The sequence below is a fragment of the Aethalodelphis obliquidens genome, unplaced genomic scaffold (assembly GCF_003676395.1).
Source record: "Aethalodelphis obliquidens isolate GAN/ISIS:26980383/991018 unplaced genomic scaffold, ASM367639v1 scaffold3, whole genome shotgun sequence".
NCBI lineage: Eukaryota > Metazoa > Chordata > Mammalia > Artiodactyla > Delphinidae > Aethalodelphis > Aethalodelphis obliquidens.
In genome coordinates this window covers 86,581,954-86,609,307 of record NW_020837947.1, presented here as the reverse complement: position 1 = coordinate 86,609,307, position 27,354 = coordinate 86,581,954, and the positions used below count along the sequence as shown (strand labels likewise).

At 34.3% G+C, this 27,354-nt stretch overlaps 1 protein-coding gene across 1 annotated transcript in view; it reads right to left on the bottom strand.

Moving 5' to 3' along the window:
* Positions 1–27,354, bottom strand: part of EYS (EGF-like photoreceptor maintenance factor) — a 1,677,823-nt gene that overhangs the window by 1,157,618 nt on the left and 492,851 nt on the right. The window contains exons 15-16 of the mRNA XM_027093793.1: positions 18,848–18,946; positions 18,559–18,658 (exon numbers count right to left, since the gene is read on the bottom strand). Coding sequence (XP_026949594.1) covers positions 18,559–18,658; positions 18,848–18,946 — 199 coding nt within the window. The remainder of the gene's footprint in view (positions 1–18,558; positions 18,659–18,847; positions 18,947–27,354) is intronic.

The window sequence follows — 27,354 nt, the reverse complement described above, 5'->3', positions numbered from 1 at the left end:
ACGACTGTAATTTTGTACCTCTTAAACCCCTTTATCTGTTTTACTCATCCTCCCACCTCCCACCCATCTGACAACCACCAATTTGTCCTTTCTGTCTGTGAGATATCACTTCACACCTTTCAGAATGGCTTTTAACAAAAAGACAAGAAATAACAAGTGTTGTCAAGGATATGGAGAAAAGTGAACACGTGTGCACTGTTGGTAGGAAGATAAATTGTTGCAGCTGCTATGGAAAACAGTATGGAGGTTTCTCAAAAAATAAAAAATAGAACTTCCATATGATCCAGAAATTCCCTTTCTAGGTATTTGCCCAAAGAAAATGAAAACACTAATTTGAAAAGATATCTGCACCCTAGTGTTCAAAAGAGCATTATTTACTATAACCAAGATATGGAAGCAACCTAAATGTCCATCAACAGTTGAATGGATAAAGAAGATGTAGTATTTACACACAGTGGAATATTATTAAACCATAAAAAATGAAATGTTACCATTTGCAAAAACATGGATGGACCTATAGGGTATTATGCTAAGTAAAATAAATCAGACAGAGAAAGACAAATTCCATATGATTTTACTTATATGTGGAGTCTAAAAAACAAAACAAATGAACATACACAAGAAAACCCGTAATAGTTTTTGTTTGTTTGTTTGTTTGTTTGTTTGTCTGTGTGGTAGTTTTGAGAAGGTATGTCAAGATTAGATTTTCTTACCTACCCAGAATTATCCTTTGCTCATTTTTCAATTATAATTACCATCTAACGTTTAGCTTTGTGGATACTTCTATAGTTTTTACTAAAACTTATATTCATTTATCACATCATATTAGGGCAAATTTCCATGAAGATCAAATCTTTATTCCAGAATAGAGCTTCTACCTTGAATCTCTGTGTATAGTCTTTCCCAGGAAAATTAATGTATATATATGTACTCTCTTTCCCTCCGTCCCACTCTTCCCCCCACCTCCCTTTCTCTTTCTCTTTCCTCCCCACTCACCCTTACACCTCTCACTAGGAGAGGCAAGCACAGTGTTGAACACTCCCAATTTGTTCTCTCTGCACTTAACCTGGCCCTTCAGACACTTAGAAAATGAAAGTGCATGGTTGTGTCAAAGGATCCTCGACAGACATTTCCTCCTACTGGCCTCTAGCTAAAGGACCCTATCCCTTCAGCACTTCCTTCTATTATTACCTGGGGAGGTTCCCATCCCTTCTTTATTCAGAACACATCTACCTAGGATGAGGGGAAAAAAACAAAATTGAACCTTTTTATTAACATCTTAAGTGACCCATTTAATTTTATAATAGTTATTGTACTATATACTAAAAGTCTCTAAAACATTTCTTCTTTTTGATGAAACTTTAACCACTTTTAAAAGAATGCATAAAGTAAACATATCCTACTTCAAAGAAACAATTAAGACCATGAAATATGTAATATATTATTTTTTCAAATTTTTCTTTATTTTTGAATTTTATTTTACTTTTTTTTATAGCAGGTTCTTATTAATTATCAATTTTATACATATTAGTGTATATATGTCAATCCCAATCTCCCAGTTCCTCACACTACCACACCCCACCGCCACTTTCTCCCCTTGGGGTCCATATGTTTGTTCTCTAAATCTGTGTCTCTGTTTCTGCCCTGAAAACCGGTTCATCTGTATCACTTTTTTAGGTTCCACATATATACGTTAATATACGATATTTGTTTTTCTCTTTCTGACTTACTTCACTCTGTATGACAGTTTCTAGATCCATCCACGTCTCTACAAATGACCCTAGATGTTCCGATTAAAAGATAAGACTTTTATTTCAAAAGTTTCAGTGGAATTAAATAGGTTGTCAAGGTTTTGAACGTTTTTGTTTAAATTTCTTTTAATTTGGTAGTGATATAAAAATTTTTACTTATATTTTCAACGTACTTTTCCAATCACCAAAATGCATTTTAACAGGTGACTTCTGAAAAAACTTCAATACATTAAAATAAAGTTGAGATTAAGAAGAGCAATTGTAATTTACATGAGGCGATTTTTCTGTGATGAAAACAGATGGAAAGATGCAAGATAATCACAGGGGCATAGAGCCCTAAGATGAACCTCTGCTTTACATTAGTCTTTTATGTTGTTTTTTTATCTTACTTCAGATGAGTAAAGAATTAATAAGTAGAGAAATTGTTTTTATGCTTCTAGACAGCTGACTTATTTTAAAATATAGTGACTGTACTGATTAAATCATATTAAAAAGATCCAAGACAAAGTATAGAGGATTCTTTTTTTAACATCTTTATTTGAGTATAATTGCTTTACAATGGTGTGTTAGTTTCTGCTGTAAAACAAAGTGAATCAGCTATGCTTATACATATATCCCCATATCTCCTCCCTCTTGCACCCTCTCCCACTATCCCTATCCCACCCCCCCAGGTGTTCACAAAGCACCAAGCTGCTCTCCCTGTGCTATGTGGCTGCTTCCCACTATCTATTTCACATTTGGTAGTGTATGTATGTCCAAGCCATGCTCTCACTTCGTCCTAGCTTACACTTCCCACTCCCTGTGTCTTCAAGTCCATTCTCTATGTCTGTGCCTTCATTCCTGTCCTGCCCCTAGGTTCTTCATAAACATTTTTTTTATTCCATATATATGTGTTAGCATATAGTATTTGTTTGTCTCTTTCTGACTTACTTCACTCTGTATAACAGACCCTAGGTCCATCCACCTCACAACAAATAACTCAGTTTCTTTTCTCTTTATGGCGAGTAATATTCCATTGTATATATGTGCCATATCTTCTTTATCCATTCATCTGTCAATGGATATTTAGGTTGCTTCCCTGTCCTGGCTTTTGTAAATAGAGCTGAAATGAACATTGCAGTACATGACTCCTTTTGGATTATGGTTTTCTCAGGGTATATGCCCAGTAGTGGGATTTCTAGGCCATATGGTAGTTCTATTTTTAGCTTTTTAAGGAACCTCCATACTGTTCTCCATAGCAGCTGTATCAATTTACATTCCCACCAACAGTGCAACAGAGTTCCCTTTTCTCCACACCCTCTCCAGCATTTATTGTTTGTAGATATTTTGATGATGGCCATTCTAATTGGTGTGAGGTGATACCACATTTTAGTTTTGATTTGCATTTCTCTAATGATTAGTGATGTTGAGCATTCTTTCATGTGTTTGTTGAGAATCTGTATATGTTCTTTAGAGAAATGTCTATTTAGGTCTTCTGCCCATTTTTGGATTATATTGTTTGTTTTTTTGATATTGAACTGCATGAGCTGCTTGTAAAATTTGGTGATTAATCCTTTGTCAGTTGCTTCATTTGCAAATATTTTCTCCCAGTCTGAGGGTTGTCTTTTCATCTTGTTTATGTTTTCCATGGCTATGCAAAAGCTTTTAAGTTACATTAGGTCCCATTTGTTTATTTTTGTTTTTATTTCCATTTCTCCAGGAGGTGGGTCAGAAAGGATCTTGCTGTGATTTATGTCATAGAGTGTTCTGCTTATGTTTTCCTCTAAGAGTTTTATAGTGTCTGCCCTTATAGTTAGATCTTTAATTCATTTCGAGTTTATTTTTGTGTATGGTGTTAGGGAGTGTTCTAATTTCATCCTTTTACAGGTAGCTATCCTGTTTTCCCAGCACCACTTATTGAAGAGGCTGTATTTTCTTCATTGTATATTCTTGCCACCTTTATCAAAAATAAGGTGACCTATGTACATGGGTTTATCTCTGGGCCTTCTATCCTGTTCCAGTGACCTATATCTCTGTTTTGTGCTGGTACCATACTGTCTGGATTACTGTAGCTTTGAAGTAGAGTCATAAGTCCGGAAGCCTGATTCATCCAGCTCCAGTTTTCTTTCTCAAGATTTCTTTGGCTATTTGGGGTCTTTTGTGTTTCCATACACATTGTGAAATTTTAGCCAGATTCATCAAGAGAAAAATGGAGAAGACTCAAATGAATAGAATTAGAAATGAAAAAGGAGAAGTAAAAACTGACACTGCAGAAATACAAAGGATCATGAGAGATTACTACAAGCAACTATATGTCAATAAAATGGACAACCTGTAAGAAATGGACACATTCTCAGAAAAAGCACAATCTTCTGAGACTGACCAGGAAGAAATAGAAAATATAAACAGACCAATCCCAAGCACTGAAATTGAGACTGTGATTAAAAATCTTCCAACAAACAAAAGCCCAGGACCAGATGGCTTCACAGGTGAATTCTATTAAACATTTAGAGAAGAGCTAACACCTATCCTTTTCAAACTCTTCCAAAATATAACAGAGGGAGGAATACTCCCAAACTCATTCTATGAGGCTACCATCACCCTGATACCAAAACCAGACAAAGATGTCACAAGGAAAGAAAACTACAGGCCAATATCACTGAAGAACATACATGTAAAAATCCTCAAAAACATACTAGCAAACAAATCCAACAGCACATTGAAAGGATCATACACCATGATCAAGTGGGGTTTATCTCAGGAGTGCAAGGATTCTTCAATATATGCAAATCAATCAATGTGATACCCCATATTAACAAATTGAAGGAGAAAAAACATGAATTTCTCAATAGATGCAGAGAAATCTTTTGACAAAATCCAACACCCTTTTATGATAAAAACCCTCCAGAAAGCAGGCATAGAGGGAACTTACCTCAACATAATAAAGGCCATATATGACAAACCCACAGCCAACATCATTCTCAATGGTGAAATACTGAAACCATTTCCACTAAGATCAGGGACAAGACAAGGTTGCCCATTCTCACCACTATTATTCCACAAAGTTTTGGAAGTTTTAGCCACAGCAATCAGAGAAGAAAAAGAAATAAAAGGAATCTAAATCAGAAAAGAAGAAGTAAAGCTGTCACTGTTTGCAGATGGCATGATACTATACACAGAGAATCCTAAAGATGCTACCAGAAAACTACTAGAGTTAATCAATGAATTTGGTAAAGTATCAGGATACAAAATTAATGCACAGAAATCTCTAGCATTCCTATACACTAGTGATGGAAAATATGAAAAATAAATTAAGGAAACACTCCCATTTACCATTGCAACAAAAAGAATAAAATACCTAGGAATAAACCTACCTAAGGAGACAAAAGACCCATATGCAGAAGACAATAAGACACTGATGAAAGAAATTAAAGATGATACAAACAGATGGAGAGATATACCATGTTCTTGGATTGGAAGTATCAGCATTGACAAAATGACTATACTACACAAAGTTATCTACAGATTCAATGAAATCCCTGTCAAACTACCAGTGGCATTTTTCACAGAAGTATAGAGTTTTTAATGAGAGTCTTGATTTAAAAATATTTTTGTAGTATTAAGATTTGACCTATATATATATATATATCAATAGATTATTTTATATGAAACCTACAGTCAAATCCAAAAATGAAACTATAAAATGTTGCTGGTGAAACTTTACTATAAGAACTTCTTAGCCTGTGTTATAACAATTGAAATTTTGTGAGAATTTATAATACATTTTAATGTAATTTATTCCTTTTTCTTGTAACACTAAATCAGCATTCCTGAGCAACTCTTCTTTGTATGTAATGGCATTTGTTAATCAAATAATTATTAATATTTTCTATTTGAAAAATGAATAAAGAGTCCTGTATTAAAATTTTATGAAGTTAAACACTCTAATATTTTTTAAAAAATAACCATTTATAAAATATGATATAAATCTTACTCTCTGTTCTTTAATAAGTTTTCATTTTTTAAGAGATACAGGCATGTTTAAGTATACGAGCATATGTAATAAAAAGTAAAAACAGTAGTTTGAACATTTGCACATAGAAAAATATCAAACTTAATATTAATCTAAGAGGATATTGAATACTTTATGATACGCATAGTTTACTTTTAATGTTTCAATTTATCTACATCTTTAAGATGCTGCATTTTAAGGTGTTGTACATTCTGTGTACCTCAAACAAAATGAAAAGAAGGAAAGTATGCATATGGATTGTTCTTCTCTCTGCAATTTTTTGGAAGAGTTCGAGAAGGATGGGTGTTACCTCTTCTTTAAATGTTTGCTAGAATTCTTCTGTGAAGCCATCTGGTCCTAGGCTTTTGTTTGTTGGAAGATTTTTAATCACAGTCTCAATTTCGGTACTTGTGATTGGTCTGTTCATATTTTCCATTTCTTCCTGGTTCAGTCTTGGAAGGTTGTGCTTTTCTAAGAATGTGTCCATTTCTTCCTGGTTTCCATTTTATTGGCATATAGTTGCTTGTAGTAATCTCTCATGATCCTTTGTATTTCTGCAGTGTCAGTTTTTACTTCTTTTTCATTTCTAATTCTATTTATTTGAGTCTTCTGTTTTCTACCTAATATATTTTCTCCACAGAGTAATTATCTTTAAAATAGTCTTTTATGTCATTATTATAATTTTAGTATATAAGGTCACAGATTTAATCTGAAACAATTGTGCTATGGCAAAATATTCAGTTGACTAGAAGTCATTCAGCTTAATAACTGGTTTCTAGGTAAAAATTTATAGAAAAATGTACACATTTTGATCTGTATTTAAATGCACCTTAACCAATCATTTTCAACTTTATAACAATAAAGCACTGTTAAAATCATGAACATCACACACTATAAAAGAATAGTGATAATGATTTTGCTATAATAAGAGCAACCAGCATTTGAAAAAATTTCTTCTTCTGTTTTCTTTGAATGGAGCTGTCACTATTACTCTAATTGTTCTGGTGAATTCTCTATTTAGCTATACTTTTTCAGTAGGTTGGCATTATTGTTACTGACCTAAGTGAACTGATGAGTATAGCTTAAAAGGACATTATCTCTACTGAATATCAAACATAAATTATCAAGTGTCAAAAATGTCAATTCCAGTATCCAGTTTTGCAATGACTTTGTATATGAATTGGGGCTGTCATCTACATGCTGTAATAGCTCAAGGAATTCGCCTTTAAATGATGTCATCAAGTATTAACTGTTTCAGATCTCAGATCCAATAACCAAGAGGAAGGAAGAGATTAAAAAATATGGAGGTAATCATGAAGTGTTTTGCAATAAATATCACTTTCAACATGTTTCTTGTTATAGTGTCTATAATTTAATTCAATTTGTACTAAATATACAGATACAACAATTGGTTTTAAGTGAGTTGTTAGATTATTTCAATTTTTTAATATCTTTATTGGAGTATAATTGCTTTACAATGGTGTGTTAGTTTATGCTTTATAAAAAAGTGAATCAGTTATACATATACGTATGTCCCCATATCTCCTCCCTCATGTGTCTCCCTCCCACCCACCCACATCCCACCCCTCTAGGTGATCACAAAGCACCAAGCTGGTCTCCCTGTACTATGCAGCTTCTTCCCACTAGGTATCTATTTTACTTTTGGTAGTGTATATATGTCCACGCCAATCTCTCACTTTGTCCAAGCTTACCGTTCCCACTCCCCATATCCTCAAGTCTATTCTCTAGTAGGTCTGCATTTTTATTCCCGTTTTGCCCCTAGGTTCTTCTGATCCTTTTTTTTCTTTTTTCTTTTTTTTTTTTTTAGATTCTATATATATGTGTTAGCATATGGCATTTGTTTTTCTCTTTCTGACTTGCTGCATTCTGTATGACAGTCTCTAGGTCCATCCACCTCACTACAAATAACTCAGTTTCATTCCTTTTTATGGCTGAGTAATATTCCATTTTATATATATATATATATATATATATATATATATATATATATATGCCACATCTTCTTTATCCATCCATCTGTTGATGGACACCTAGGTTGATTCCATGTCCTGGCTATTGTAAGTACAGCTGCAATGATCATTTTGGTATATGACTCTTTTTGAATTAATGGTTGCCTTAGGGTATATGCCCAGTAGTGGGATTGCTGGGTCGTATAGTAGTTCTAATTTTAGTTTTTTAAGGAACCTCCATTCTGTTCTCCATAGTGGCTGTATCAATTTACATTCCCACCAACAGTGCAACAGAGATCCTTTTCTCCACACCCTCTCCAGCATTTATTGTTTGTAGATATTTTGATGATGGCCATTCTGACCAGTGTGAGATGATATCTCATTGTAGTTTTGATTTGCATTTCTCTAATGATTAATGATGTTGAGCATTCTTTCATATGTTGGTTGGCAATCTTTATATCTTCTTTGGAGAAATGTCTATTTAGGTCTTCTGCCCATTTTTGGATTGGGATTTTTGTTTTTCTGATACTGAGCTACATGAATTGCTTGTATATTTTAGGAGATTAATCCTTTGTCAGTTGCTTCATTTGCACATATTTTCTTCCAGTCTGAGGGTTGTCTTTTCGTCTTGTTTATAGTTTCCTTTGCTGTGCAAAAGTTTTTTATGTGTCATTAGGTTGCATTTGTTTATTTTTGTTTTTATTTCTATTTCTCTAGGAGGTGGGTCAAAAAGGATCTTGCTGTGATTTATATCATAGAGTGTTCTGCCTATGTTTTCCTCTAAGAGTTTGGTGGTATCTGGCCTTATATTTAGGTCATTAATCCATTATGAGTTTATTTTTGTGTATAGTGTTTGTGTAAGTGTATGTTGTGTAGGTGTTCTAATTTCATTCTTTTACATGTAACTGTCCAGTTTTCCCAGCACCATTTATTGAAGAGGCTGTCTTTTCTCCACTGTATATTCTTGCCTCCTTTATCAAAGATAAGTTGACCACATGTGCATGGGTTTATCTCTGGGCTTTCTATCCTGTTCCATTGATCTATATTTCTGTTTTTGTGCCAGTACCATACTGTCTTGATTACTGTAGCTTTGTAGTATAGCCTGAATTTAGGGAGCCTGATTCCTCCAGCTCCATTTTTCTTTCTCAAGATTGCTTTGGGTATTCGGGGTCTTTTGTGTTTCAATACAAATTGTGAAATTTTTTGTTTTACTTCTGTGAAAAATGCCAGTGATAGTTTGATAGGGATTGCCTTGAATCTGTTGGTTGCTTTGGGTAGTAGAGCCATTTTCACAGTGTTGATTCTTCCAATCTAAGAACATGATATATCTCTCTATCTGTATCATCTTTAATTTCTTTCATCAGTGTCTTATAATTTTCTGCATACAGGTCTTTTGTCTCCTTAGGTAGGTTTATTCCTAGATATTTTATTATTTTTGTTGCAATGGTAATTGGGAGTGTTTTCTTGATTTCACATTCAGATTTTTCAACATTAGTGTATAGGAATGCAAGAGATTTCTGTGCATTAATTTTGTATCCTGCTATTTTACAAAATTCATTGTCACTTCTAGACAAATTTATTTCTGGTTTTAATGAAATCCCAATCAAAATCCCAGCAAGTTATTTTGTGGATTTTGACAAACTGAACCCAAAATTTGTATGGAAATACAAAAGACCCAGTATAGCCCACACAATATTGTAGAAAAAAAAAAAGTAGGAGGACTGACACTATCCAACTTGGAGAATTACTATAAAGCTCTGGTAATCAAGACCACATGGTATTATTAAATAACAGATAAATAGACCAAGGGAACAGAGTAGAGAGCTTAGAAGTAGAGTCCAATAGATACTGTCAACTCATCTTTGACAAAGGGGAGGAAGGAAATACAATGGAGAAAAGATGGTCTCTTCAATAAATGGTGCTGGATAAACTGGACGTCCACATACAAAAAACAAACAAACAAACAAAACCCAATCTAGACAGAGGCATTATACTCTGCATAAAAATTAACTCAAAATGGATCACATACTTATTGCAAAATGAAAAATTATAAAACACCTCAAAGGTAATGAAAGAGAAAACCTAGATGACCTTGGGTAACGAAAGAAGAAAATCTAGATGATCTTGGGTTTGGTTATTTTGTAGATATGACACCAGGGGCATGATCTATGAGAGAAAGAACTGATAAGCTTGTCTTCATTAAAGTTTTATAAAATCTGCTCTGTGAAAGACAATGTCAAGAGGATTACCTGACAAGCCACAACCTGGAAGAGTGTATTTGCAAAAGACATGTCTAGTAAAGGACTGCCATCCAAAATATACAAAGAACTCTTAAAACTCAACAATAAGAAGACAAATAACCCAATTTAAAAATAGGCCAATGACCTTAACCAACCTCAACAAAGAAGATATAATGAGGTCAAAGAAGCAATGAAAAGATGCTCCACATATGTCATCAGGGAAATGCAAATCAAAACAACAGTGAGATGCCACTACACACCTATTAGAGTGGCCAAAATCCAGAGCACTGACAACACCAAATGCTTGTGAGAATGTGAAGAAACAGAAGGTCTCATTCACTGTTGGTAGAAATGAAAACTGGAATAGTCACTTTGGAAGACAGCTTGGCAGGTTCTTACAATTTTTTTTTACTAAACAATATGTTGCATGTATTATTCTGATAATTTTTTCTTCCATTCAATCATATTTTCAATAAATATTTAAGTAATATATATTCTTAGGTAGTTAATTCATACTAAATAATTATATAGTTTTCTTTTATTGTTATATTACATTTTTGTTTACTTAGAATGTCTCTAAATTTTCATCACCATAAACATATCACAAATGTGTAACCTTGTACATATCTCCTTGTACCTGTATTTAAGATTTCTCTAAGGCATATACCTATCCATAACTTTATGATACTTTTCCCAACATAGCTCTTTATCTTCCCATGAGCAGTGGATTAGATTCACCTTGGAAAGACAAAACATCTCACTTTATTTCAGTTTTCCTAATTATTTGTTGACTGCTTGTTTATTTCTTTACCCTTTGAATTGCTTGTGTGTGCTCTTTGCCCATGTTTTTTCATATCCTCTCACAGATTTCAACCAATGCTTAGTGCTCAGTTTTCTATGGCTCCTACTCAGGTATTACAGAAAGCTTGTTGCCTCAAACTCAGGCCAAAGCAAGCTTGTTAGGCCCTGCCCAGTTACACACTGAAAAGATAAAAGGGTGCTGTGTTGATGGCATTTTTTAAAATAGAATTTATTTTGTAGATTAGTTTAAAGTTCACAGCAAAATTAAGCAGAAAGTAGAGTTCCCACATAGCCCGTAACTACATACATGCAAAACTTCACCCGCTGTCAACACTGCCCCCTCCTAGCAGAGTGAGACATTTATTATAAATAATGAACCCAATATTATCACTCAAGTCCATAGTTCACATTAAGGTTCAGTCTTGGTACTGTATGTTTTATGGATTTTGACAAAACTATAGTGCCTTGTGCACCACCATAGTGTACAGAAGAATTTCACTAACCTAAATATCTTCTGAGCTTCTACTCACCCCTCCATCTCCCCTGAAATCTGACAACCACTATCTTTTTATGGTCTCCATAGTTTTGCCTTTTCCAGAATGTTATGTAGTTGGAATAATAATAAATGTAAACTATTTTAGATTGGCTTCTCTTATTTAGTAATACACATTTAAGATTCCTCTGTGAGTTTTCATAGCTTGACAGCTCCTTTCTTTTTAGTACTAATACCCCATTGTCAGGATGTACCACAGTTTATTTATACATTCATCTACTGATGGACATTTTGGCTGCTTCCAAGTTTTGACAATTATGAATAAAACCACTATATAAACATCTGTTAGTAGTTTTTTGAGTGGAATATAAGTTTCAACAAATACCAAGTAGTGTGATTGTTGGATCATACTGTAAATTTTGTAAGAAACTGCTAAACTGTCTCCCAAAGTGGCTGCCATTTCATTTTTAAGCAGAGGGAAATTGTCTTGGGGTTTCAAATATCTCCTATTTGTTACAATATCATCCTCAAAGGATGTCTCTGAATAGAGCCAGGCCTTAGGCTGGGGCACCTTTATTTCCTTCCCTAACTTTCTGACCTCTGGGGGGGATCTCTGGAAAAAGATGCTGGCACTGGGCAGTGCACCACTAATCTGGTGATCAAAAGCTATATTCAGAAAGCTCCAATATCTATTTCATGTCTGAAGAGGCTGTATTTCAATCACAGCTCAGTCAGAATATTGTATTGGCAGCAGTTTTTCCTAATCATGCTTTGAGCTTGAGGATTAATATGCACAAAAGCTCTTTAGTGATCTGTATGTTGGACTGTTACCTTGCTCACCAGTAGTAGTTGGTTATTTTCCATCAAGATTTTTAGGATTTTCTCGGTTTTGGAAACACTTTGCTGTCATCAGATAGATTGAAGGGTCAATATTAACCCTGTAAATGAACTCATCATTCTTGTGTTCATGAACCCACCACATGGTTCTCTTTCAAGCAGAAGGCATTTTGAGTGGCTTCCTTCCGTTTTTCTTTGAGATCTTATTCTGGAATTGGGAAAGTGGTCTTCCAGAGCCATGTAATGAATTCATATGGAAAACCTTCATTTAGACGTGTAAGGTTATTTTGGTTCTACTATACGTTTTATCCCGGTCTCTGCCTCAGAGCTATCTCTCAGGCCTCATGTGGGGCAAATTGGAAATGCCAGGCAGCTGATACCTCATGCTTCAGTCTGCAAATAGTAGACATATTTTCCAAGTACTAATCCTTGCTTCTGTTTAGTTGATAGCATTTTTTATCTTAGTTCTTTACCACTTTTCCTGGTCAGAGCTTTACCATAGGAACAGAGCTTATTTGCCCCACACATTCAGGCTTGGCCATGAGTCTTTCTTTGAACAGTGATCTATAGGTAAAGAAGAAGGATGCTATTTCTGAGCCCAGGGCTTAAGAGACTTTGCATGTTTCTGCTCGTTCTCTTGAATCTCTGTCACTCCATGAGAAGAATATGCTAGTCCAAAGAGGATGAGAGACTCTTGGAGTGGAGCTTTTCAACTGACATAACAGACTCGCAAACACAACTCTCCCATCAGCTGTGTTACACAGAAACCTGGGTGAACCCATTGTATATTAGCTAAGTTTTAGAAGACCACAGATATGAAAATAATAAATGATTGTTATTTTTAACCACTGAGTTTTCAGTTTTTGGCTAAACAACAGCAGCAAACAACCTGTATAGTAATTTTGAAGGAGTTCATACCTCTGTAGAGAGAGAATAGACATGGCTCAGAACTATAAATCTCTGAATTCACTTTAACCTCCCTGCTGGGAGAGGCAACAGGGACAGGCTCCCCTGTGACTTAGGGAATATGCACTTCTCAGCATACAAGCCTTCCGTTAAATACTTCTGAAAGAGTTGACTTATAAACTGTTGCCAGTTTTCCCCTGCCTCTTCCAAGCATTTCTCATTGGTTTCAGATCATAAAAAGAGTTAGATTCCACCTTTGCTGATGAGAGATGGAAACATTTAGCTAGAAACAGATAGCCTTATGCCTTGAAAGAACTGCATAAAACCCCAGAAATCTGTATTGTCACAAAATTGGGGAGAATGTGTGGGATTGGATCTAAGGTGATCAGACCAAGGGAGAATAAATATGACTTAAATGAGCTGAATTTATTGATATGGATGGAGAGAAAAGATTTAAGATGCTAATATTGGGTGTGGTGTCAGATAGGCTGTCTGATCAAAAACAGAGTTTAATTCCAGTTTAGGTCAGTGAGGTAGAAGTGCCAGAGTTCATAGGCTCATTGTTAATGGAAATGTCTGAATGGATCAATTATGTGTAAGCTGCCCAGGTACTTCTTACTTTCTATCCCCACAGGATATAGAAGGGCATTTCTCCACTCACAAGACTGAAATAGGGTGGGTAAGGGTCACTACTGTTTCAGTGAGCTTTGTAGTGATAGCCCTTTAAAGACTGGAGGTGACAATGTGGCTTGCTGCAGGGAAGCTAGGGTCCCTGATATGAATGAGAATAATGGGATCCAAGAATAATGGGATGAAGCCTGTTAGATAGGCTTGACTACCAGATACAACAATGAGCAAATAACCATATAAGTCAGAGACACAGAATGATGATCAACAGATAGATTCACAGATACTCTGGGCAATGGCTAGTTGGTGATGACTTTCTAGAAATGAAACATGAGGACAGAATGCTATGATGCTACTTTATGTATGTATAGAATGAAATATATGGGTCTGCAGGGCAGAAATGTAATTCCAGTTGTCTTTGTTGGGATTCCTAGGTGCTTACATAATTTCAAACCTAAGCTATGTCACAGATGCAGTCCCTCAACTGAAGGATGCCCCTTTGCATTAGGATCTTGTGATATAGTCACAGATGTTCCCTATATCATCCTAAAGCCTTCTTCAGAGGGAGCTGAGACCTTTTATTCGTATGACTATTCAATGATGAAATTAAAATGTTCACACTTTTAGGAGTCATTGAATTCAGCTCCCTCTGAACTTATACTTATTTTTGAAATACCACTGCTTCACCAATAGGAGTAAAAGATTATTCAGATCTGCTAGATGGGTAATAAATCTGTCTTGTTTTGTTTTATTTTGTTTTGCTTTTCACCACAGTCCCAGAATGTATAGTGTAGTTAATATATTTAATAATAGAATTTTCATATTGGAATAGAGCTATTACGGAGGAAAGCCCAATTGGAAGATCTTGTAATGTTCCTTCAGACTTATCAAGATTATAAACTGAAAGCAATTCTGTATCCCTATGGGGCTTGTAGTAATTAGTGTTCCCTTGAAAGTCTTGAGAGTTGCAGGGTTGGATTCAAGCATGGCCCTATCTACTTCACCAGATTGGACAGTGCAAGACCAGAGGGCCATAGAAATAATAGAAGATTATCAGAAACTTTAGCAGATTGTGATACAAATTTTACAGCAATTCTAGATGTTGAAACTCTATTAAAACACACAGACATAGCCCTTGGTACATGGAGAGCAACTGTGACCTGGCAAATTAGTCTCTTTTTTATCTTAATCAATGAATGTCTAGTTGAATTTGTTCATTTTATTTTTTTGGAAAGATATTTTAAAAGGCTCAAATAAATAAATAAATATCAATTCTTCTCAAATTGACCTACAAATTTGATTAAATTCCAATTAAACTTCTACCTGGTCTTTGTTTGCTTGTTGGAATGTAAGGATTTATGCGGAACAGAAGAAACTGTCACAAGTAACTAAATCTTCTTGAAGCAGATTAAAAATATGAGATGTATTGCACTATCAGTATTGAGGTTTTCAAATGTAAGTAGTAAATATTTATGGTACTGAAACGTGGACAACTAATTGAACTAAGGAAACAGAATAGAGACAGAAATACACATAGTCATGTATGGGAACTTGATCTGCAACAAGAAAGCATTGCCGATCAGGCAGATCAGTGAGTAAAAATGTACTCATTCAACACGAGTAGCAGGCACAACTGGTTAGACACATGGAAAAAATGAACTTATGTGCTTCCCTTACACCACACAGCTCACACACACACAATATTCAGATAGATGAAGATTTAAAAATAAAGGGCAGGTCTTTTGTCTCCTTAGGTAGGTTTATTCCTAAGTATTTTATTCTATTTGTTACAATGGTAAATGGGAGTGTTTCCTTAATTTCTCTCTCAGATTTTTCATCATTAGTATATAGCAATGCAAGAGGTTTCTGGGCATTAATTTTGTATCCTGCTACTTTACCAGATTCATTGATAACCTCTAGTAGTTTTCTGGTGGCATCTTTAGGATTCTCTATGTATAGTATCATATGATCTGCAAACAGTGACAGTTTTACTTCTTCTTTTCCGATTTGGATTGCTTTTATTTCTTCTTTTCTCTGATTGCTGTGGTTAAAACTTCCAAAACTATGTTGACTAATTGTGGTGAGAGTGGGCAACCTTTTCTTGCTCCTGATTTTAGTGGAAATAGTTTCAGTATTTCACCATTGAGAATGATGTTGGCTGTGGGTTTGTCATATATGGCCTTTATTATGTTGAGGTAAATTCCCTCTATGCCTACTTTCTGGAGGGTTTTTATCATAAACGGGTGTTAAATTTTGTCACAGAGCTGGAGGAAGCAGGCTCCCTGACTTCAAAATCTTCTACAAAGTTACAGTAATCAAGACAATATGGTACTGGCACAAAATCAGAAATATAGATCAATGGAACAGGATAGAAAGCCCAGAGATAAACCCACACACGTATAGTCACCTTATCTTTGATAAAGGAGGCAAGAATATACAATGGAGAAAAGACAGCCTCATCAGTAGTGGTGCTGGTAAAATTGAACAGCTACATGTAAAAGAATGAAATTAGAACACTCTCTACCACCATACACAAAAATAAACTCCAAATGGATTAAAGACATAAATATAAAGACAGACACTGTAAAACTCTTAGAGGAAAACATAGGCAAAACATTCTATGATATAAATCACAGCAAGATCCTTTTTGACCCACCTCCTAGAGAAATGGAAATAAAAACAAAAATAAACAAATGGACCTAATGAAACTTAAAAGCTTTTGCACAGCAAAGGAAACCATAAACAGGATGAAAAGATAACCCACAGAATGGGAGAAAATATTTGCAAATGAAGCAACTGACAAAGGATTAATCACCAAAATTTACAAGCAGCTTATTCAGCTCAATATCAAAAACACAAACAACACAATCCAAAAATGAGCAGAAGACCTAAATAGACGTTTCTCCAAAGAAGATATACAGATAGCCAGCAAACACATGAACGAATGCTCAATGTCACTAATCATTAGAGAAATGCAAATCAACACTACAATGAGGTATCACCGCACACCAGTCAGAATGGCCATCATCACAAAATCTACAAACAATAAATGTTGGAGAGGGTGTGGAGAAAAGGGAACCCTCTTGCACTGTTGGTGGGAATGTAAATTGATACAACCACTATGGAGAACAGTATGGAGGTTCCTTAAAAATAAAAAATAGGACTACCATACAACCCAGCAATCTCAGTACTGGGCATATACCCTGAGAAAACCATAATTCAAAAAGAGACATATACCAAAATATTCATTGCAGCAATATTTACAATAGCCAGGACAAGTCATGGAAACAATCTAAGTGTCCATCGAGGGATGAATGGATAAAGAAGATGTGGCACATATATACAATGGAATATTACTCAGCCATAAAAATAAGCAAAATTGAGTTATTTGTAGTGAGTTGGATGGAACTAGAGACTGTCATACAGAGTGAAGTAAGGCAGAAAGAGGAAAACAGATACTGTATGCTAACATACTTGAGGACACAGGGAAGGGTAAGGGTAAGCTGGGATGAAGTGAGAGAGTGACATGGACAAACATACACTACCAAATGTGAAATAGATAGTGGGAAGCAGCCGCATAGCACAGAGAGATCAGCTCGGTGCTTTGTGACCACCTAGAGGGGTGGGATAGGCGGGGTGGGATGGTGACGCAACAGGGAGGGGATATGGGGATACATGTATACGTATAGCTGATTCACTTTGTTATACAGCAGAAACTAACACACCATTGTAAAGCAGTTATACTCCAATAAACATGTTAAAAAATATATAAAGGGCAGAAGCTTAAATATTTTAAAAGGAAATATAAGAAACATCTTTTAATCCTAGGGTAAAACATTTTTAAACAAAATTTAATAAATCAAGCCATACACAAAGTGAATGAGTAATTCAATTACATTAAAAATAAGTTTTAGTACTCACAATTTTCATAATGGAGGTGAAATGTCGAGCCACAAACAGTAGAATATATTTTCAGTATTATTGGGTTGGCCAAAACTTTCGTTTGGGTTTTTCTGTAACATCTTATGGAAAAACCCAAACAGACTTTTTGGCCTACCCAGTACATCCAACTAAAAGAAGCATTAATTAGAATATATAAAGGTTCTTACAAATCAATAAGAGTACATTAATGTACAGATGCCATAAATAGGCATTTCTAGAAAGAAAATGAAATATCTTGAAATGTATATGTGTTCTCACATATGGGAATGTGGAGGAAAACCAAAAGGAGGTATAATTTACAAACAGCAGATAAGCCCAAATGGAACATTTTGACACTGCAAATAGGAACATTTACTCACTCTCTTAACAGTGTGAATATTCCATTTTCAAAGTGCATTGGGAAAAAAAAACATGATACAATAAATATGAAAGGGGCTACCCAAAGGTCCAAATATTCTCTGCTTATGAAACCTAGAGTGACATTTGTATTTGCATATTTGGAGAAGTATTTGAAAACCTTAATAGTATTATTATTTCTAGGAAAAAAAGAGACAAATAACCCAAATGTCTACAACCAGGAGAATGATAAATGCCATTGGCATATATTTAAATGGAATATACTACAATAGTTAAAAATGAGGAACAGACACATGCACTAACAGATAATACAGAAATGTCATCTTCAACAAAATGGATTGTTTCAGAAGACGATACACAATATTATCTCAATTACATTAATATACAAAATAAAGAGTGTTTTGTTCAGGCATACATACAAATAGTTAATTTATGTATGCTAAAGGCAAGGACAATAAATATAAATTCAGGATATTCAATATAATTGAGTGGGAGAGTGGAGGAGTACTTGAGGACAAACAGAAGAGTATCAGCAATGTTCAGCTTCTTAAGTTGAATAATGGGCACATGTGTGTTCACTTTATTATTTGTTATATTTTACATATAAAAATAACTGATTCAGAAAAGAAATGTAGCCTCTAACCTACTTGTCAGATCCACAGAGATTCCATTATTTTGGCAAGGTTTAGAGGAACACTCATTAGTTTCACATAGAGGTCCAGAAAACCCAGGTCTGCAAACACTCTTTTTAAACAAGAAATTTTATAACTCCATTGTAAAATTTTAAAGCTGAAAATTCAAATAACCATAGCACAGCAAATTGTTAATAAGCAGAAGTGTTGTTCAATGTGTCCACTGACATTATAAATATGCATACATTTGGATACATCTAGATGCATGAACATGTATATAGATGTTTTTTGGTTTTCTCTACCTGAAATTGTTGAGCCCGACTTTACAGTCACCACAGTTCTGACAAGGAAGGGGGAAGCACTCATTCATGTTAATTTCACAGTGTTCACCTTTAAATCCTGCAAAGAGAGAGAAGATGGGTAGAGATGAGCAATCCTCACTTTAGAGTGTGAAAATCGGAATCAGTAGTAAAGAGTCTGGAAAATATGCTCATAATGGAAGTTACAAAAAAAAAAATGGGAGGGAGAAAACACCTCATCTCTGAGTTCTTACACTACTCTATTTCAATTAATGTCTGAATAAAATTATGCTAGTTTCTAATTAAAGAGTTCAAATGAAAGAATCAAGGGAGGACTACTTTACTGAATCTCCTGTGGAAATAGAGTTAATGCTAATGTTGTTGTTTTAAGGTCTTTAAGTGTTTGAACAAAAAGAACTGAAACTATCTGGAAAGCAAATGAATTAATGTGACGACGAATCTTAAAGTAAAATTGAGCTTCAATGATCAGATTTATTCAAAGCAGTTAGTAGATGAGGCAAATTTAACTGCTTTTGATTCATAGCTAAATAATCAGTCATCCATTTAAACCCATGCCAGTTATGTTTAAAAAAAGCAAAGAAAAAAAGGAAAGAAAATTATAGACTTATAAAAGAGTCAGTTGTAATTATTTCAACATATTTGTGTCAGAAAAAAATCAAATTTATATCACTATTTAAAATACATTAAATATTTTAATATTTATGATGACCACTTAAACAATTATTTCCATGGTTATAGAATAATTAAGTATAACAACATATATATATATATATGTATTTTGCTGCTAATATTATTTTTATATTTTTCTTGCTAATATTTTTGAGGATTTTCTTTTCTCTTACTTTTTCAGTGCTATAACTAAGCACCATATAATTGAAGTGACATTATAATGCCAATATCTACTCAGATTTTTTAGTTTGAGGAGCAGAAGGTCATTCAAGTTACCCTAAGAAAACTTTATTAGTGGCATACACATAGACTGGGATTGGAATTGAGAAATATGGGAAAGAGAGGACAGTCTATCTACCCATGAATTGCCATCTTGCTCCCACTGTACGTTCTCATAGAGTTTCTTCCTCATTCTGTCTGCAAATATCTCTTCACGTACAAAGTGTCAGATTCTTTTTATATTGTCATTACAATATTGTAATATTGTCATGCAGATAATGTAACACAGTTTCCCTTGTCTCTGTATCATGACCTTTCAGCTTCAGCACTTACTGCTGAGTGGAACATTCTCTTCACATTTCCTTACTCGGATTCCCATGAAATAAGCTGGGACTGGCCAGCTTTATCTTTTCACATCACACCATGCCACAAACCCCTGCCATGCTCTGGTGTCTGCCATCAGGTCAAAAGCCAAACCCACTTCCAGTTAGAGTTTGGGAAGTTGATACTATGCCTTGTGAAATATGGCTGCCTCCTTAGCAGGAGATAATATGAAAATTTTAAATGACATAATCCAAAAGGAGGCAAGTATAAAGGAACAAAGTACAGATATGACAAGTAAAAAGCAAATAGCAAGACAATTTATTTAAAGCCATATATAGCAATAATTACATTAAATATGATTTTTAAAAAACATTTTAGCTAAAAGGCAGAAACAATCAGACTAAATAAAATAACAGGACTACATGATATCTAAAAGAAATCCCCTTTACATATAGAGACAACAATAGGTTAAAAGTAGAAAGATGGAACAAAGATGCCCCATGAAACACTAATAAGAAACCTAGAGCTTCCCTGGTGGCGCAGTGGTTGGGAATCCGCCTGCCGATGCAGGGGACATGGGTTCGTGCCCCGGTCCATGGAGATCCCACATTCCGCGAAGCGGCTGGGCCCATGAGCCATGGCCACTGAGCCTGCGTGTCTGGAGCCTGTGCGTCCGGAGCCTGTGCTCCACAATGGGAGAGGCCACAACAGTGAGAGGCCCGCATACCGCAAAAGAAACCTAGAATGTCTACGTGACTAGGAGACCAGGCAGTCTTCTGGAAAAGCACTGGTATTAATTTGTGTTACTTTTTCTTTCTCAATTATCAAATCTTTCAAGCTAAACTCTGAAATTGCATGCTTGTAATTTTATTCATGCAGTAGATATTGTATCCTCAGCATCCAGAACAAAATTCTGTTATTATAAATTCATTATTTCCAAGTTAATATGGATCTCCTAATTTTAGGTGAACAAGTTATTATTGCAACACACTTCAACACAATTCGTCAATCACTCTTACTGTTATATTAAATTATAAATGTCATAGTACAGTTATAAATAAATAATAAGCTATTTCCTTAAATATTTTACAGTAGTTAATTTTTTTTCAAGTTAAAGATTTAGAAAGTTGGATGCATTCCACCATTTCTACTTTTAGCATAACTAGTGTTATCTGGGACACAGGCCATTTTGACCTTAAGTTGCTTTTTAGAAATGTCCTTTAGTGGCACTGGAACTCAGGGGCACTGACCAGCTAGAGGACTGGAGTGTGCCTCCCTGAGTTCAGCTGAGCTGATGGATCAGAACATTCAGCACCTGGGAACTTGGACAGCTCAAAGGATAACCTTGCTTTCTGTGATTTTGCCTCATTCATTTAGTTTGACATTTCTGAGATGGAGTTTTGTTACCACCTAGAAACATATGTCAATGGACTGAGGAAATGAGATTGCTGAAATGCAGTGGACATTGGAAGAAAAAATAAAGTAGATGTGGATCACATTTAAAATAAGCCAAAGCTTTGCAGGGAAAGTGTAAGTTTGGGGGATTTAAAGGAGTGAGATATATATATATATGCTTTGTTCCAAACTAAATTTTCCATAGTCCTTGGCTTTAGAAATTGATACATATTCAAGTGAAGGATATTTGTTTTGAATATATGCAGTGACAGCTAAAAGTCTGTCAAAACTCAAAATACAATGACTTAATTCTATGCTATTCCTCTTCTATTTATTCCTATCCAGATCTATTCAGCTAACTATTTTATTCACTTCAATAGAGTTCTTCACACACAAATAATGAGAAATTCTCAAACAAATGTTCTCTTGATCTTTTTCTTATACTGTCTTACCTGTGATTGCTGCAGCAAATGCATGTGACTGATTAATAAATCCTATTTTTACATTTAAATTAGTTACTAAAACTACTGCTCAAATCCAGAACTAAATCAATGTAGATTACAGATATAGTATTTTTAATCACTTAATATTTTCTCAGTTCTAACAAATGTAGCCTTTTAATACTTTATTCTCTGGAGGGGGTGGCATAGAACAAAGTACACTAACAATAGTTAGGTTTTCATAAAACTTATTTAGTAAGCATTTTATCATTCAGGGCTATATTTGACAACTCTCACATTAGAAGTAATATCAGCTGGAGTAATTAGAAATGAAGTAAATAGTGACAATTAGAGTGTATTTTCCATGTATTCAAACAATGTAGTGTAAAAAACATACATTTTAAGACAAACAAAAAAAGTATTAAAATGAATTATTTTAATGACTTCCCTGGTGGTCCAATGGTAAAGAATCTGCCTTCCAATGCAGGGGAAGCTGTTTGGATCCCTGGTGGGGGAACTAAGATCTCACATGCCTCAGGGCAGCTAAGCATGCGCGCCACAACTACTGAACTCTTAAACCTCGGCCAGAGAGCCCACATGCCTCCACTACACAGCCCACGTGCTCTGGAGCTTGCGTGCTGCAACTAGAGAAGAGAAAACCCACATGCCACAACTAGAGAGAAGACAGTGTGCCACAACTAAAGATCCCACATATGTCCCACGTGCTGCAACTAAGACCCAACGCAGCCAAAAAATAAATAAAATAAATATTAAAATGAATTATTTGCAAAAGCATTAGAAATTTTTATTTCTCTTTAATTACAATTTTAAGGCTTCCCTGGTGGCGCAGTGGTTGAGAGTCCGCCTGCTGATGCAGGGGCACGGGTTCGTGCCCCGTTCCAGGATGATCCCACACGCTGCGGAGCGGCTGGGCCCGTGGGCCATGGCCGCTGAGCCTGCGCTCCGCAGTAGCAGGGGCCACAACAGTGAGAGGCCCGCGTACCGCAAAAAATAAATAAATAAATAAATAAAATTAATTTCCCTAGATGTTAAAACTTTATGGAAACAAAGAGAGATCTGTCTTGGCAAGTCAGAAAAAAAGTATTGTTTTCTTTATTTTTTAAATGACATAATACAAATATTAATATTTTCTTTAAAAATTAGCCAATATTATAATATAGATGCAGACTTAATTTTAAAAACAATGATATATGAAAAGATAAAAGTAATATTTTCAATAGACCCTAAGGTTTTTTTGTGTTTTTTTTTCGGTACGTGGGTCCCTCACTGTTGTGGCCTCTCCTGTTGCGGAGCTCAGGCTCCGGACGCGCAGGCTCAGCGGCCATGGCTCACCGGCCCAGCTACTCTGCGGCATGTGGGATCTTCCCGGACTGGAGCACGAACCCATGTCCCATGCATTAGCAGGCAGACTCTCAACCACTGCGCCACCAGGGAAGCCCAAGACTCTAAGTTTTTTAACATGATTTTAAAGTAAACTTTTAGAAAATGAGTATAAAAGCTAATGTTTTTAAATGTAATAAAACATTGACATATTTTAAAGTTAATTGGCAATGATATATATTTTCTTTGAAGAATTTTCCAGATATAAATTTCAACAGCTATTTAAACCTAATAGATATGCACTACTACATGAGCCCATGTTTTTAATTGTCAAAAGGAGTAATTTTTAATTTAGACAAACCATTCATCAAGTGACACGTTTATTTGGTGCTCAGAATTATGCACCTCAGGTAATGTGGCTTTACCATAAAGATAGTATATATACGGGATTAATAGACATGTTTAAATGCAATTGCTCACCTCCTCTCGTAATAGAAATCCATCAAGCTTAGAATCCCAATTGTAAATCAATAACACACATAAATTATCCGACTCTTCCCTTCACTACAAGTGAATCCTTGTATTGTAGCAAAGGAGTCCTTTCCACATTTTAGACCTTCATAAAGTTCATTTAAAGAAACTGTTGCTTCTTTCACCTTGGAGACCTATGGATGAAGTGGCTACATTTGGCAACTAAGCCCTTTAAATTAAATTAGAAATATTTGGGGGGGTTGGGAGAGGGAGGGATTGGGAGCTTGGAGTTAGCAGATGTAAACTAATATATATAGAATGGATAAACAACAAGGTCCTACTGTATAGCACAGGAAACGATAGTCAATATCGTGTGATAAACTGTAATGGAAAATAATATGAAGAAGAATATATATATATATATACAATATATATATTATATATTATTATACTATATATATATACTATATATATAGTATATATATATAATGTATATATACACACATATACATGTAACTGAATCACTTTGCTGTACAGTAGAAATTAGCACATTATAAATTAACTATACTTCAATAAAATAAATTAAAAAAATAAATATTTGATAGGGTGATGTTCTTGCTTATAAAATGAGAAATAATTCAAAGTAAAAAGAGAAAGAATCTTAGACAATATTAGAAAAGAATTTTAAGAATGCAATATTTTGTGTCCCTCACTGTATAAACACACATATGCTAACACAGAGACTCTACTATGTGCTATACACGTGGACTTTCACATGCAGTTCATCCAAAGTCACCTGTACCTCTGTAACCCTCATGTCATTTTTATACTCCATTTTTACCAGCCTGAAGTTCAAGTCAGTTAATTCAACCTCTCCTACTAATTAGCTCTTTCCTCTCACAGTTATGCATTAGACATTACTCTTGATCACATACAGTATAAACAAAAATGCTAACTTTGATAAGAAATGGGATTTACAGGTAGCTTAACTAGTAAGGATACCAGGTAGTTTGCAGAATTAAAGAAAAAAACTATAGGAACTGCCAGGACACGTTTTTTCGCACACACTCCTCTCCTCCAACATATAGATCTCCATGTGAAGGGAACATGGTGTTGGCTGCACCAACTGAAACATTGGCAGAAAGAAAAAGCTTCTCTCAGCATCAGTTCCAGGGAAAGGCTCTGTCTGGGACTATTCCAGGTCCATGCCCACCACTGAATCAACCGTAATTGCCAAAGGGATGGGGTTCGCTCTGTGTCTTAGCTTGAGTTTTTCTGCGATAAGAATTGAGATAAATTATTTGTATGCAAGTACCTTATTTGAAGTCCCAGGGATTATTGCAAGGAGGTGGGGAAATAAAAGAAGGAAGAGAGTGGTTTAATGAGAAGGTTATTGCTGTGGACAACCAAGACCCAGGCTGGTGGAGAATCTCTTAGAAATCATTTGCCACATAACTCAGAGTTGTCACAGTCAGCAAGAAAGCTGAGGTGTACATCCACAAATCCTCTTTGCTTGTGCATGTCTCTGTTGTAAATGGGAAAGCTCTTACTACTTCGTACTCTAATGGTAAGTTAAATTATGTATCTCTTCCTTGAACTTAAAAGCCTTGAGGGCGTGTCATTGCCACTTTTAATTTCTCCATAACCTATCTCAAGACTTGACACATGGTAGGAAATCCATATATGTTTGTTGACTCAGTTAATAAGGAATACAATTTTTAGATTTCTAAAACACTACCAACATGCAGTTGCAAGATTCACATGTGTTGTGTACAGAGCACAGTTTAGAGAAGAAAAAAACATATGTAGTATAAAATAAATTGTGAGCTGTGTAAATTTATTGCACACTAAATCACCAAAGCTAACACTATAGGGGAACCGAGAATAAACCACATTTGTTTCTAGGAATCTTATAAAATTATATATGTCTTTCTGTTCACTATTTTTATATTTATTAAAACACTGATTTTTTTAATCAGATAAACTTTAAACAAATAGGATTATTCTCTGCCTATTTTCCAATAGAAAATGTTCATTGTTCATAGGGAACAAATTAACTCACCTGAGGTCTAATCAGAAGGCGGAAGGATTTCCCTTACTTTCTGTTGCAAAACATGATCACAGTAATTCTGGTGTTTTACTACAGTAGCTAATATTGGACCAAATGGATTAGATTGTTGTTTTGCCTACAAGTGTCATTCACATGAACCAAAATACTTTACCGGCGGAGCAATCGATTTGGCATAAATCAAAGTATTAACTTTTTTTTTTTTTGGCCATGCGGCTTAGTTCCCTAAACAGGGATAGAACCTGGGCCCTCAAGCAGTGAAAGCGCAGAGTCCTAACCACTGAACCGCCAGGGAATTACTAACTTCAAGGTAAATTTTAACACCATTTATAATTTAGTTGTCTAGTATGTAGTTACATTATCACCATAGCTCTGGGATTTTATTTATACTTATATTTAAATTGTGATAAAATTTATAAACTGATTAAAAGTTGTGAACAAAATTTCAGAAATGTGGATGCTCAACTCTCAGATGTTAAGCCTTAACACTCTTGTCTCATGAATGTGCCATATTCTAGTCACTTGACAATCACCAACAACTTAAAAAGAGTTCCAGTGCACCTTCCAAATCCTGTCTGTCTAAGATGTTAAGTCTTGGGATTCTTTGTGGTTTACTATTTCAGTACTTTTAAAAATGGAATTTGATCAGAATATTTTCTTAAAGAAATGATATGATGGCTCTGAAATAGAACTTATTTTAAATAACAGCTATAAAATTAAATCACAGCATAGTGCTTATGGTATCCAATAGTCGACCTCTTTTTAATATTCTAAGGTAGTTTTTTAATGTTGCTGACTTTAGCTTTGATCTGCTACAGAGGTTGAAGAATACCAGTAAAGGCAATAGTAAGTAAACATTTTTACAATAGTTATGTTATAAATATGTTTAAATAAAAACATATATATAAAAATATGTTTATATATAAAACATTTATATGTATACTTATATATTTACATATAAATAATATATTAAACATATATACAATATTACACATGATATATTATATAACATATAATATATTTTATGTATTGTATAATATAACATTATATAATATATAATATATATAACATAATATGTATATAATATAATACATTATATTAAAAATAATATATATTATTATATACTATAATAATATATAATAATATAATATATTATACAATTTAATTTAATAATAATGGGTGATATACTATATATTATATAGTATAATACATATTATATATAATATATTATATTACATCTTATAATATAATATTGGGTTGGCCAAAACGTTCATTCTGTTTTTTCTGCAACACCTATATATTATATAATAATTAGTAATGTATTATGTTATATATAATATATTATATAAAATATATATCATATGCATTATATTCATAACATATTAAGTATATTAAATATATTATTATATTTTTATATAATACATAATTTATAATATTATTATAAATAATATAATATAAATTATAAGGATATTTTATGATGTTTTTAGTATATTATATACTTATAATATATATTATATTATATATAATATATTAACTATATTATTATAACATAACATATAT